This window comes from Betta splendens, chromosome 4 (assembly GCF_900634795.4).
Source record: "Betta splendens chromosome 4, fBetSpl5.4, whole genome shotgun sequence".
Lineage (NCBI taxonomy): Eukaryota > Metazoa > Chordata > Actinopteri > Anabantiformes > Osphronemidae > Betta > Betta splendens.
The window spans coordinates 23,821,903-23,836,009 of NC_040884.2; the positions used below are offsets into that span (position 1 = coordinate 23,821,903).

Consider the following 14,107-nt stretch of genomic DNA (forward strand, 5'->3'; position numbering starts at 1 on the left):
TTTCCTTCCTTTGACTGGATTATGTTGCAGGAAATATTAATAAAACCGGTATAACCACAGTGACAGATATTATTTTGTTGTGAAACATGAAAAGTGATTCAAAGGGTTCAAAACCAACATTTCAGAAACCAGACGAGCAGTAAAAGCGTTGATTGATTTGTTATCGCTGAATTATGTTTGGAACATTGCATTACAGAAGTCTTGAATTATCTCTCGTCTTCATTGTGTGGACGGTGCAAATGGACCTTCAGCCTCACAACCACGCTGGGGGAAAACGAGCAGCCTGTCACTTCGGTGAGTCTAAGATGAAAAAGCGGCTCAGCCGCTAGGCATATTGGGTAGAGCCATCAACCAAGTAGGACTTGACTTATCATGTGTATACGTGATAACCACACAATAAGAGAAGTACAAATGTGCACGGACAAAACTGTGAAAAATGCAACAGAGGATTTCAAAGACAATTTAGGCGCTAGATGAGAAGACTCAAAACAAAAAAACAGCAACAGAGAGACAAAGACATGGAATACGCTGGAACACAACTTTAAACCATAGGAAAGGATCGAATTACATTAAAGAACAAACAAGTGGTGTTTACAGGAAACACACAGGAGCAGGCGTGTTATTGACAGGTACAGGCATTGTTTGGATGCAGTGATTGCTTCTAAAGGTTGTGCAACAAAATATTAAGTTAAAGTACCATCATTTTTCTTTGTTTCTTAAAATGTGTGTAATTTTCCACTACAAGGGTAAAACAAATAATGAGTTCCTAATTTGATGCGCAGTAGGTGTGGATGGGTAGATTCCAGTCTGACAGGGTTAACGCATGTCTCAGCATTTAATCAACCAATCCTGCTTCATGTTCTCGTTTTCTGCAGCAGGAGGATTAAACAATCAGGCATCAGCGTGACGCCAACACGCGTCCACGGCACTCGCCTCTTTACGAACATTAAAAATCAATCTGCTACTGTTTTTGATTCATGTGAGTCGACAACTACAAGTGAAAGAACACTAAAAAAACTGTTATCACACTTGCCGTGTAACACCCAACTTGCGGAGGTTAATGCTTACAAACCAGTTAATCATCTACATGTCACCATTCTAACTTGTTGTCTGAATCACAAAACTCCAGAATCTCTCTGCACAGCGGTAAGAAAAAGCACTAAAGCATTTATTTGAATCATTTTTGTGAAAACATAGAACTATCAGTACTATGTACAGTACTATTAACAAAAATAAATAAAACTAAAATCACATTTATCTTCTTTGAATTAGTAACATTGAATTTTTTTTACTTATATAATTAAAGGAAACAAAAAACAAAATGAACCAAACACTACAATAACACAGAAGTAATTCATCTTAAGTGTAGTCCCAGCGTTCAGAACTCAAAGCATCAGCCCAGGTACTCACAGTATGTTTTTATATACAGTAGTATTGCTATTAAACAAGCCAGGTTTTATCCATCCAACATTAGAGTCGATTCAGATCGATGTAAATTAATAATTAGCTCAGCACAGTTAGAGACCAACAGAAATCAGAAAGAGCCATGGCAGCAGTTTCCCTGTTCCCAGCTTTTACCCCCAGCGAAGCATCATTTGCAACTTTAAGCACAGCTGTTTAATGATCCTTTAGTGGATGAAAGGGGGCTGTTACTGTGTGAGGCCACTGTTTCAGATGTTTGTCACAGACATTCGTGGTGAGATTTAAACGTTTCCGCATCCATAATGCTTCTTTAAACTGAACAGAGGTTTGGACTCTTTGACGTACCTTAGACATGACTTAATTGATGAAAGGCATTAAGTATCTTTTCAGTGTTTTACTGACCACAGCCTCGCAGTGTCAAACCGAGTGTATTGTGCAAAAGGCAAATGGAACTGAAAAAACAACAAGTAACACGTCAGACGTTACTAACAAAAAACAAATCCTAATTATCATCCATTAGTAAGAATAACGTCTGAAAACACTGTCTTCTGTAATTTCTAAACTGATTTCCTCCAGGAGTCAGAGAGCCAACAGTGATGAAGCTGGTTATCTCTCCAAGGTCACTGTAGAGGTTGAGGAAGCCCCAGGTCCAGTCAGGTGACCATCTGTGTCATTCACCTAAGTCCGGCTTAGGAGTTTCCTGGCGGCAAAGAAAACGGGGCTTAGTTGACACACTGCACACCGTAATCCATTTAACCTAAATAGAGCCGGTCAAGCAGTGTCCACGTGGACACATACTAGAGTGTGTCCTAAGTGGAGCTGACACACATTTCAAAAGTACCAAAATGATCAAAAGTGACTGTCCTTGTGCTAGATATTGTTATCGGTTACCACTACAAGCCAGGTGGACTGAGTGAATCACAATGTAATGTCATCCAATGCAACTCCATTCCCAGTGACAGGGCTCAGTCTGGAGCATTTACCACCTACCATATACCAGGCCCACTATCTTACTGGGTAAATGCAGCTGACTACTCCTCACACTTGCTCCACATTCAGGTGGAGCTCCAAGAGGAAACTCAGGCAGAGAAAACAACATACAGTGCAGATTTGCATGTATTAGGACTTGAAAAAGGACGTGTGTTGGCTTTTCAGAGAACCAGGAAGACAATGGGCCCAGATGGCCGGTCACCTTCCTGTTTGAAAACGTGCCACGGCCATCTGGCCTCCCCCTAACTTCTGCATCTGTGGCCTCCTGTTGTAAATGCTCCATCACAGGTCTACAGACCAGACTGGCTTCTGCAGTGAGTGACAGCAGAAATAGCAGACCTTCTAAGAGAGGATTCTGTTTGCGTGAGTGTTATAACAAGATGATAAGAGCTCCATCTGCACAGCACGACCAGGAAGGGGTCCACTAAGGAAGTGTGTGAATTACATTCAAGGTTCAAAAAGTTAAAATAAAGCCCATGAAATAAACACCGACTGACACGTGGAATGTGATAAGGTGAAAAAGCAATCATAACAAAGTCCTGAGGTCCTGATCCATTCAGTCCTATGTCTGCCCTGCCTGGACTCCTACCGGATCCCTCCACCTGGCTACACCGGTCAGTGTCAGCAGGTCAGACTGGGCATCAGGCAAAGTGCAGGAATTTCAATTTCCTTCTCAGGATTAACTCAATTGTTAAATCTTGTGTTTTACAAGTTAATTTTATAATTTATTAATCCTTTGATAGTTAGTTTAAACTAATCTTTAAATCGTATTATTGCCACGGTTGATAATCAAAGCGTAGACTATAAATTACATGAAGAAATATGATTTAGTGTAACCTCGACCTTAGACTTTAACAGTGAGTTAAAATGCTGAGACGTGTGATTGGACCTACTAGTGGCTGCTGGGTGATGAGCGGGTCCTGGGACTCTGTGAGGGAGAGGCTCTGGACAGTGAGAGATCCGGGCAGCCTGAACTCTTCCCTCCACCAACAGAGAGTCGTCCCCACCAGCAGCACGCTGAGGAACGCTGCAAACACACAAACAGCTACAGTATTAACTTGGACTGCATGCAAATGTGATTAGAGTGACATACGATGAATGGTGTTACTGTACGGTGACACGCCGTGCGGGACATTAAACAGAACTGTGGTATGCTCAAAATGCTAAAGTAAATCAAGCGGTAACAATGCAGCAAACAAAGGCAGCCGGTCCTTACTGATAAGAAAGAGGACTTCAGCAAACAAAGGGTCAGATGGAGATGATGCAGGAGCAAGGCGTGAGACGGCAGGACTTTGAGTCCGGTTTGGTTCCATCAGTGCAGAAATGCAGCGGAACTCGGGCGTCTGAGACAGGAGGCTGACGACACACTGGTGCTGGCACACTGCCCCAGAGCGTCCACATACAGACGGGCCTACAGTAATGACAGGCAGGCAATGATAGTAGCAGGACCTCATATCCTCCTTCACTGCCCTTTGATGGCGTGCGCAGAACACACTATGTCACCATCATCGCATTATCATTGTTTGACCAATGTCGTTTGTGTTTGTTCTAACCGTTGGGTTGAAGAGCAGGATGAAAAACGACCACGTCACCCGGTGAGGTGATGTTTCTCAGCAGCACCTGCAGCTGGCTGCCGTTGTGCTTGTTGGCTCGGCAGATGGAGCGAGTAACTTCATCGCTCCAATATACGAAACCCTGAAGCAGTGGAAGAAGTAGTAGTTCTATGATGAGAATGCCTCAACTAATTAAACTAAGAATAGTAAAAAGAAATATTTCTTTGCAATACTGTAGCAATAGCTTCCTGCGTTCCACCTGTGATGTCGCTTTACCTCAAACACACTGAGTCCAAAGGGCCGGTCCAGGTAGCCGTTAGACTCCACCACAGTTTTACGGTGACGGCCGTCAAAGGTTACTCTGGAGATGGTTCTCATTTGCTGGTCAGCCCAGTACAGAAGCTGGCGAGGAACATCTAGGAGGCACATGAAGAGCAACACAGGAGAATGTGAACAAGACAAGGTCTTCAGCGACGTCAACGTTTCTTTGCTAAAAACCAGAACAAACCCAGAGCCAGAACAACAGGGCGTCGTATGAAGGACGTGACCAGAGCCGTTCTGTCCTGGCCGTCCAAGCTGGACCGCTCGATCTTTGGGGCACTGCCACACTGAGTCCAGAAGAGCAACCTGGGACAAAGGCAGCAGAGACGTTCAAAAACTATTTAAGTTTTCTGGCTCCAAAACTGTGTGTTGCCAGAAGGATCATCCACTGTAATTTGATCATTGCATGCGTTTAAGCAGTCCCACCGGTTGCCACCTTGTTATTGCGCGCTGCTGCAGAGGAACAGCTGTTACTCACGCTTCCTGTTTATATCCTTTATTATACATTTATTATTACATTCTCACACTCTCAGGATGCTGTCTTCCTTGATACCGTAAATGGCACGAAAATCTTAACCACAAACTACATTTGTGTCATCAACAACAACCGTAAGAAGAAGAAAAACGTAAGACATGACAACACAAAAGCCAAACTGTAGAGCAGAAAGAAAAGAGGAATGTTACAACCCAGCAAGTTCTCAGGAAGTCATTAGACTGATATTTTTAGTGAGCCGCCATCTCAAACATACTCTACATTCATGAACACTGTTGGTTTTGTGAGATTCAAGTCTTATTGTTGTACAGTAAAATGTCCCAGCGTGTGGTTTGGTTGGTGTATGGGGGGGTCAGGGTGCATAGATCCGCTGCCTGGGTGGTCTCTTCATCTGCCTCATGTTATTGGCCCAACATGGCGCCAGGAGGATGCGGTCGGGACGATGGGGTGGGGCCCTCTCTGGGCGCGGGGACATCTCCTGGTGGGCTCCCTACGGACCGTGGGTCCCTGGGCTCCATTGTCTTGGGCCGACCCTCCCACTGGGGGGAGTGTTTGCCTCTGGTTTTGAGTTGACCCACAGTGGTCCATTCTGACCTCAGGTGTTGTCTCTGTGGCTGCTGCGGCTCTGCCTTTTGGGTTCTGTGCATGAGTTCTGTGCAGGCGGCTCGGGTCGCGACACCTGCCCTCCTGAAACTGAAGGTATGCACTGTACAGTAGGCTCCTTGGCTATTAGGAGGTTCCTTCTCACCACTTGCCTGACTGGGAGTGGCGGTTGGGCTCCTCTCATCCCCCTGGATTTCACAAGTGGCATTGTTTAAGCACCAACGTCTGTCTCACCCTTCTGGTGAATAATGTTAAGCTACAGCTTTACTAACCTTGTAGTGGGACACTCAACACCAGAGCTGATAAACAGGCTTCCAAATGTTAGCTTATCACTGTTATTAATATAAGATTATGGCAGTTGCGATATTGTATTGCAGCTATTCAGTATTGTGTGATTATGTGTAATAATCTATAAGCATGTATTTATGTATAATAATGAATTTATGTATGATTGTATGCACAAACCTTATTTTGAGTATTAATATTAATTTAAAAGTTAACAACAGTACCGCAGTGATTCAGTTATGAATGTGTTATATGTTAACACAATTGCTTCATTTTGCTTTATCAACCTGGCTGTTTTCACAGCAGGACTGTGGCACAAATGGACATAGTGAAACTGAACTGACCATCAAGCATCACTTCACACTTTGGAATCTACAATATTGTTCCTATGTGAGTAACAGTGGTACTGTACTGTATTTAAGAGTCATGTTTAACCAAGCTGTGACGTTACTCATAAAACCACAGACAAAAGTCTTTAAATGTTACTATAAGCTAAATGAAGCCTCACCCTTGAAGAGGATCCACAGCCAGTCCAGAAGGTCTGTCCAGTCCTGTAATCAGCCGACGGTGAGCAGAACCGTCCAGCAGGCCGATGCTGACGGAGCCGCTCTCCACACTGGTCCAGTAGAGGAGCTGGTGGACCCAGTCCACAGCCAGACCGGACACAGAACCTTGAACCTTCAGAACCACTGCAGCCTTTCGTGGCGGTGCCTCCAGGGAGACACTGAGAAACATTTACACGCAACATAAAACAAAAACCTTTACTCGTCTCATTTTCTATTAAAATTCATTAATATTGTAATAATTGTTCCAAATTATTTCCCCCAAAAATCATAATATCTGTTTGTATTTTGTTACATCACACAAATGTTTTTTAATCAACTTTACTGTCATGCAACCTGCTTATCTGAAACCTCAGGAAAATAGTTAGTTTAGTACCCAATAAAACACTTCAACTAACTGTTATCTCCCTTTAAACACAGTGAGTATTCCAAACTTCTTTGTTTGCTCATTCAGTCCTGAAAGATGCTACGATAGGCTGCAAAGGAACTCAGTTCTGACTGTGACCTTTACTTAAGTCATTAGGTTCTCTGACACTTTAAATGGCTTCATCCTTGTCACTGGTTCACGGTTCCTAGTGGGCAGAGGTGGTAGTTAAACTCCAGCTTGACTGCTTTCCCTTACTAGAGTTGATGTATATTGATGTGGAACCATCTCCTCACCAGTTTCAAGTCACTGAATAGTTCGCAGCCAAATGAAGGACGCTGTGATTGGATATAGGTTAAATATGAGAAAATGGTTGGATGAAGCCAAAGCACATGACCTGATGTGTGTAACACTTTAATGACCTTTAAGCTACTCCAGTAAAAACTGTACAACATGAGCTTCACTGGTAACTCAGGAGGCTATTTAAATAACACTGTCATACACTGTTCCAGGCACGTTCAGCTACAGAGCAAACAGAAAACACCTTTGGCTGACGATACAGCTGCTCCGATAATATTCTAATTTTAGAGAAGGAAAGAGAAGCTGCTTCTTGTTCTGCCAAAACCGCCCAGGGGCTCAGCCTTTTTGATTTAACCCCACAAAGTGCTCAATAATATTGCTGCAACTACAGTACAGCTGCCAGTGTTACCTGTATATGGACCCTAGTCCTTGTTTGGCCCAATACAATGTTCGATTTGAGGCCAGGACTGCCACCGGTCCTGGTCCTGATCCGCGTGGCCCCAGTTCTCTGAGCTCTGTGTCACTGACTCTAATCCAGTGAAGGCCTGTAGAGGAGGAAAACGCCAGCTGAGCTTCATCTCCTAGAATGAGACGCACAACACAACACGACATCTCTGTTATCACACATGGAGACGGCGAGACGAGGCCAACGAGGAAAATAACAGAAAAGTAACAACCATGAAGATAATTATATAATTATATAAAACAAAAAAAACACAACTCATGAATAAGAGAGGCCCTGCACCCAAGTAAAACCGGGATATCAGAAGGTGCGTGTACATGTATTCGTACAGTATCATCATCATCGAATTTAACAAGCAATGGGCAAAAGACAGACAAAATGTAACCCAATAAAAGGTCACAAAAGCAAAAGGAGCCGGAGCGACGTCAGCAGAGAAGATTGATCACAGTAAATGTTTGTAAAGCAAAATACGCCTTAGCAAACAAATGTGTCAGTGTTTGTTAAGGCTGAACACCTGAGCTTCTGTCAGTGTTCAGAGCAAACATGAGAGCGCAAACTGGTCGAAGCAGCTGATAGCGCACGTTTTCCGCTTTGATTTTCAGGGCTACTGGAACGCAGCCCTACGTGCGTCACGGCTTGTGTTTACTTTCACTGTTCAATTTGCTGCCAGCAGAATATACAGTAAGTAGTAAGTATTCAACGTGAACCATGTTTGTTCATCAGATCTGGTGTGATTTACAGCAACATTCCCTTAAGGTAGAGAAGCAGTGTTTACTGTACAGCTGTGTGGACACAATAGTAATAATAGAACTTGAAAGATTTCTATTCGTGCTGTAGGATGGATAAAAACACTTTTAGGTTCACCTGTCCAATCTAATCTGAACCAGTGCAGCAACTCTCCTGTTAATTCTGCTTTTACAAGGTTTTTAAGTTGAAGCTGTTAGAAAAGTGATCATTCCACTACATGTTCACTATGAAGGTCATGGAGAATCCACAACTCTTATGGGAATTCTGTCTACTTGGTAGATCATCAACCTCCTAATAGACAAAACACTTTGTGTTAACAATGTCCACCTGTGATAGAAGGCATCTTAGCTGTGACATAGTCCCTGCTGCTGGTTGAGGTTCACAACAGGTGGATGTCTACTTGTCAAGCATGGAAGTGGCAGGTATATTTGCATGTGTGCCGACACATTCAAGATTATCTTGTAAGATACCGGCCGAGCTTTTGGCAGAGTAGACTCACAAGCAGCAATGTGTGACGCAAAGCTAAAATCCCAGTGGCCGGCTGTTCTTGAACGTCTCACCTTCAGCTCGGCATTCCCCGGACGCTGCGTTCAGGCGGAAGCCCTGGTTGCAGGCACAGGTGAGGCTGGTGTTTGTGTGTACACACACCTGGTCACACACGTCTACCTCCAGGCACATGTCGACCTCTGAAATATGGAAGGGGCCATTTCTTACTATTATTTATTTGTAGCAAAACTGGCTGAATGAGATTCACAAAACCATATCCTGAACAAAATGCAGGTTGTAACTTAGATGTTTTCAATAATCATAAAACCTTTAACACTATAACCTCGAACTACAAATTAAGCAACAAGTCCACGAGGCTGCAACTCACCCTCACAGTGACTGTCCCCAACCAGCCTCATGTCATCAGGGCACTGGCAGATGAAACCCACTGGCTGCTTTACACAGTGATGAGAACATCCTCCGTTATTGATCTGACACTCATCTTGATCTGCAAGAACAAACATCCCATCATCAGCACTAGGTATTTTGGAGCATGATGAATTACACATTAATGCTAAGGGACAGCATTTTCCATTATTTCTCACATTGCTTCAGGCAGTTTTTCTTTTTCCTTCTTCCTGCAGCAGGACACGGTGACGCTCATGTGACTGCTGCGTGGTGTTGTGTAAAACCATTCAATGTGCACATTGTTAAGGCAACCCTTAACGCGTTTATGAGAAACGTCTGTGTTTAGTGGTTTGTTAATCCTTATCGAATGAGAAAAGATTGAGGAAACTAAATATTAACACAATGTTAAAATGTTCCACAAGGGCTGACCGATCATATGATGGTTTCACGAATACATAAAAACAGGCATTTATAAAAAAGTAAGTTTATGTCCTTATCAGGCTGAAAAAACAAATCCCTCTACCAGAGGATGCAATAGTGAATTATGTGTGAGGACAACCACAAAAAAATTACAGTTAATCAACTGGAAAGATAGAGACGTATTTAAACTGTGATTCTTTTGTAAGACAAGACAAAAGTTAATGATACAACTAGTCAAAATCTAGATGGTGGATTATAAGTAAGCAGAGTTTGAGGGCGTGTGTAAGAAGATGCAGCAAACCGGCACAATGCTGCCCTCTGCTGGTGGAGCAAAGTTCTGCGTTGGCAGCAGGACGTTAAACATAACCGTGACCTTGGGGGTTTTAATGCCACTATGTGTTCCACTGTGGGGCGTCCCTCACCGCAGCGGTCCTCGTCGCTGCCGTCAGGACAGTCCCAGGCGCCGTCGCACCTCCAGGCCTGGCGGACGCACTGCCCGTCCCCGCACTGGAACTCTGATGCTGCGCACGGAGGACGAGGCGGCCTCGAGGCGCACGGCCACCGGGACGCGTCCCACCCGTCGCCGCAGTCGTCCATGCCGTCGCAGAGCACCTGGAGAGGGACGCAGCGTCTGCTGCTGCTGCTGCATGGAAATTCACCCGCGCCGCATCGCACGGGACCTGTGAACAGTGACACACTGTTACAGAACACAAGTTTTGTGGTTGGATTTCAGCATGTCAACACTCGTGACTCGCAAACACCTGCATTTTGACTGGATTTTTACCATCTACTTAGCTGGAGAACTGAGGGGTGATTTGCCCAATATCACTGTTTGTTACAGCTGAGTGCAACAAGTAGAGTGAAGATCTGAGTTTATCACCAACTTCAAAAATAGATTAGTACTTATAACAGTTTTAAATCAAATAAAGACAAAACCCTGCTTCCTGAACCACTATGAAATCAAATTTATTATCCACACAAATCTCCTTTTTGACAGAATATCTCTTTCCTTTGAGACTGTATTTTTCCACTCTCCAGTAATGCAGCATTTACTGAATTCTCCACCACTCAGGGGAAGAAAGTGGATCCTGTTCACTTTCCTGGCCAACATCCAAACCAGACACGAGGCCCGAGTATCGGGTTTCGAACGTCTTATATATTCACACATGCTTGTATTGCTGACATGTATTTAATCAATCAGCCAAATACATTAAACCTTTTTAGAAGCTGTTATCAAGCAGCTTTTGTTTTTGCTTTTAGAGTCTGCTGAAAACAAAATCTCTCTGGAATCTGGAGTCTCCAATGATGACAAGGGGATTAGAATAAAAAAAAGGTCTTGTGACTGTGGGTTTTTTTAAAGCAGTATTTCATGAATACCAAACACACCTATTGTTTTAAAAGGTCAGCTACAGCAGTGTGGCGTCATAGTACCTGTAGAGCAGCTACACATTACACGTAGGTAAAAGGGCGAACAGCTGTTAAACCTTGACATCCTCTGTGTTTCCCTGAGCTGAAAAGAAGCTGGGAAAACCCCAAGTCACTTACTAACGTGCATACCAGGGGTGTCAAACTCAAACCAGTCCCGTGCTGATTTTCCAACTCCCAACTTCCCCGGAGCCTGCTGATCACCTTGATCACGTGTGTCCAGTCAATCAGCAGCTGGATCGAGGACCGCGGTTTGACCCCTGATCTACATGAGCCATGTTTGTGGAGCGGTGGGGAGGTACTTAGAGATTCTCTTCTGAGTTTCATGATGAAACTCAGAAGCTATATGTGTCTAAACATGTCTAGATGTTGCCTCACCGTCAACACCGTGGCCACTACACTGACGCTCATCTGAGCCGTCCTCACAGTCCTTGTGTCCATTGCATACGCGCAGCCTCGGGATGCAGGAGCCATCGCTGCACCTGAACTCCACCTGCTGACAGCGAGGCACAACGTGACCTGCAGCACCTGCAAGTGCAAAAGGCACCGTTTAGTCCGAGCATGTCTGTCTTTGTTATTAGTCACATCTAGTTCTAACAATAGGGTTACTTGAGTTTTTCCAATGGACTTAACATTATAAACATTCCCAATGTTTTTAATTGCATATGGATTATATGCACAGTACTATTTATATAATATCGAAACGCAACTAAAGTCATTGTTTGGACTCCTCCTGCATAAACAGCTGCTTCGTGCCGTTTCCAGTCTCTGTGCTTCTCAGACTTTTGCATTTTGTAGGGTCTAAAAGTTGTTTTTATTCAATTCAGTGCTTACTTTTTCCCTTTGTTCCGTGAAGTGAGATGCCTGACAAAAATTTAAAAATCATGTAATTGTATTGTCTAAAAACAGATTAAGACGAAAGCAGACTGAACGTACGTCTGAATAACGCCTATGTAAAATGTCTATAACACCCAGTATTTATTTTATTGTCGCAGAGTTGATCACCGTTTACGGTGCAGTTTTGCTGCAGAGTCAACAAGCCTCCACGTTGGCTGCAGGTTACACCGACAAGAGGCTTCATTCAAACTGACAGCCCGCGTCGAGGCGACGGTAAACTTTCACTCCGTAAAAGAAATAACAGCTACGATAAACAGCCGGTTTAATTCCCCACACACGCACAGATCGCCCAGCACGTTACCCCAGATACGACGATGCCAGGTGAGAAGCGCCAGGAGAAGGAGTAACCCTCCAAGGTGGTCCATGCTCGATGTCCCGCACTGGCACGTGGCGCGGAATGATGACGCAAGAGCCGGTCCTGTCAAGCTGCAGCTAAAAGAAAGGAAACGTGCTTCTGCTGTAAATGTCCATGTGTGCGCTTTACTCACCGTTACTGTTTATACCTGGTTTTTATGCATTACAATTTAACCAACGAATACTGAATTAAGTTACAAATATAAATGAAGAGACTGCATAAACAAGGTGAGCTGTAATAAACAATGGTTCAAATACCCTGACACTTAATATTACCATGGATGAACTTAAGATGACGTCTAAAACTAATTGGTAAAAGCAACTCACCTTTAAGAACTCTCACCCTCGTCGATGCAAGCTCTCAGACCCGCACATGTGTTTCTAATCCTGTTCATTACACGTCCTCTAATCAGCAAGGGCAACACGTCACGTTTTGAAAGGTCACTGGATTTTTGTGAGGTGTGAAGGCAGCTTATGTAGACTAAACCTGACAAATACGTAATAAGTGTGAAGAAGGAAAAAGACAATGCCGCTCCATTTGAGAGAACAGGTGGACTGAACACAACAGCAACTCTAAAACACAGCCTCTGGGGAATCCTGCTGAACTCACCAAGTAACCCTCACCCACCAACTACACAGAAAAAACACTAAGACTACATGTCATTAACATATCACACATTTTATTAACATTTGCTATTATACAGGATACAACCAACACTTGCTAAGGCCACGCTGCTTCACAAGTTCTGGGTGGAGAAATGAGGTTGCTGATGCCGAGTGATTTTATCCTGCAGCTCACAGGTACGGCTGGTCTGTGGACAGAAGTGGCTCCTTATACACAGCACCTGGAGTCACTGGAGGCTTTGGGGCTTGAGCAACTTGGCTGGAAGAAATCAAACCACAGTATTTGAAGATTTACCTTATAAAAGTTGAATGTTATTTACTGATGATATTGTAGTGTATTGCTGTTAGTCTATAAAATCAACATCCAAGTGTCACAGTCCATCACATCTCACAAAAGCTGCACTTACATCACTGCAGCTCGTCTTTGCAATTGTAAGACACTACATGCTGCTATTTCCTCTGACGGTCATTTACCTGCCAGCGGTGAGGGCCTTTTGAGAAGACATGACAACTGTGGCCGGTACCGAATCCCTGCGTCCGTCTCTGCTGCAGTAGTAGTTGTTAGCGAATTTGTGGCTCGGACCTACTGGCAGCTTGGGTGGAGGTTGTGTCCTAGGAATAAAAAGAGCATCAAAGCTACTTGTATGTGATGTGAATGAAAGGGACAGAAGCTAAGGTCCATTTCAGAGCTCAGGCATCATCAGTGTTAGAAGCACCAGCAACCAGACAATACGTGGATGTTGAAACACTGGACAACAGTTTGTTGTTTGATAGTTGATTAAAACTTCGCCCAAAGCAGCAAGAATAAAGCTGTGATTTATGAAAGTAGCCTTAATTACAACTCTAACACTCAATATGTCTGGTGTTTAATGAAGTACTAAGTAGAATTTCGTGGTTTGAGACAGCAGAAGCTCATGTGTTTATTTAAGCTGTGACGTGGGCTTATCTTTACCTCTTTGCAATCTCCCCGTACCGCAGCTGCAGCTTCGCTTGTAGGTTGTGCTGTAAAACAAACCACCCATGAATTCCATGCAAAACATAAATAAACAACCTCCATCACATGTAGTGTCTATTTTAGAGTTAGCCCAGGAGCTAGCAGGACAGCTAGCATCTGACGCTAACCAAGAGTGACTACGGTGAAACGGGTTGTACCGACTGAAAACTACTGTCAGTTTGGCAAAACACTGGTTCAAGTCTGAACCGCTTTCGTTGCTTACCCCCGATAAGGCATTTCGCAGCCTCTGAATAATTTTGGTCGCAGTCGCCATGTTTGCTGTTGTGAAGGACACGGGACTTCTTCTGTACCTCACGTACAGAAGAAGTCCCTGCGCTGCGGACACCTGGCGGCCGGGAAGGAAACTGCAGCTCCGCGAACGTGTTCTCATTACA

General features: G+C 43.9%; 2 protein-coding genes across 4 annotated transcripts; both read right to left on the reverse strand.

Annotated features, from left to right (window-relative positions):
* Nucleotides 1-1,141: 1,141 nt before the first annotated feature.
* Nucleotides 1,142-12,622, reverse strand: LOC114854335 (low-density lipoprotein receptor-like). Of its 3 annotated transcripts, none has more exons than XM_029148621.3 (14): nt 12,422-12,622; nt 12,042-12,172; nt 11,222-11,371; nt 9,841-10,098; nt 8,979-9,098; nt 8,665-8,790; nt 7,304-7,475; nt 6,176-6,391; nt 4,474-4,592; nt 4,242-4,381; nt 3,966-4,107; nt 3,629-3,823; nt 3,306-3,439; nt 1,142-2,122 (listed from the first exon to the last, which is right to left on the reverse strand). In XM_029148621.3, the coding sequence occupies exons 2-14, from the start codon at nt 12,103-12,105 to the stop codon at nt 2,093-2,095; spliced, it is 1,866 nt and encodes a 621-aa protein (XP_029004454.1). In that variant the 5' UTR covers nt 12,106-12,172; nt 12,422-12,622; the 3' UTR covers nt 1,142-2,092. The 3 variants fall into 3 exon arrangements, with proteins under 3 accessions (XP_029004454.1, XP_029004455.1, XP_029004453.1); XM_029148622.3 differs by lacking the exon at nt 12,422-12,622 and adding an exon at nt 12,371-12,380; XM_029148620.3 differs by lacking the exons at nt 12,042-12,172; nt 12,422-12,622 and adding an exon at nt 11,849-12,015.
* A 132-nt stretch (nt 12,623-12,754) lies between these two features.
* Nucleotides 12,755-14,079, reverse strand: ndufa7 (NADH:ubiquinone oxidoreductase subunit A7). Its single transcript, XM_029148623.3, has 4 exons — nt 13,936-14,079; nt 13,671-13,720; nt 13,193-13,330; nt 12,755-12,977 (listed from the first exon to the last, which is right to left on the reverse strand). Exons 1-4 carry the CDS (start codon nt 13,984-13,986, stop codon nt 12,890-12,892), a joined length of 327 nt encoding a protein of 108 aa, XP_029004456.1. The 5' UTR covers nt 13,987-14,079; the 3' UTR covers nt 12,755-12,889.
* Between the last annotated feature and the right edge of the window lie 28 nt (nt 14,080-14,107).

Coding starts and splice junctions, on each gene's coding strand:
- LOC114854335 (XM_029148620.3), bottom strand. CDS start 11,924: ATGAAGCCTCTTGTCGGTGTAACCTGCAGCCAACGTGGAGGCTTGTTG. Junction 11,372..11,848: donor GCAAAACTGCACCGTAAACG/GTGATCAACTCT, acceptor TTGCACTTGCAG/GTGCTGCAGGTCACGTTGTG. Junction 3,440..3,628: donor TGAAGTCCTCTTTCTTATCA/GTAAGGACCGGC, acceptor GTGTGTTTGCAG/CGTTCCTCAGCGTGCTGCTG.
- ndufa7 (XM_029148623.3), bottom strand. CDS start 13,986: ATGGCGACTGCGACCAAAATTATTCAGAGGCTGCGAAATGCCTTATCG. Junction 13,331..13,670: donor TACGGGGAGATTGCAAAGAG/GTAAAGATAAGC, acceptor TTTTATTCCTAG/GACACAACCTCCACCCAAGC. Junction 12,978..13,192: donor AAGGCCCTCACCGCTGGCAG/GTAAATGACCGT, acceptor GATTTCTTCCAG/CCAAGTTGCTCAAGCCCCAA.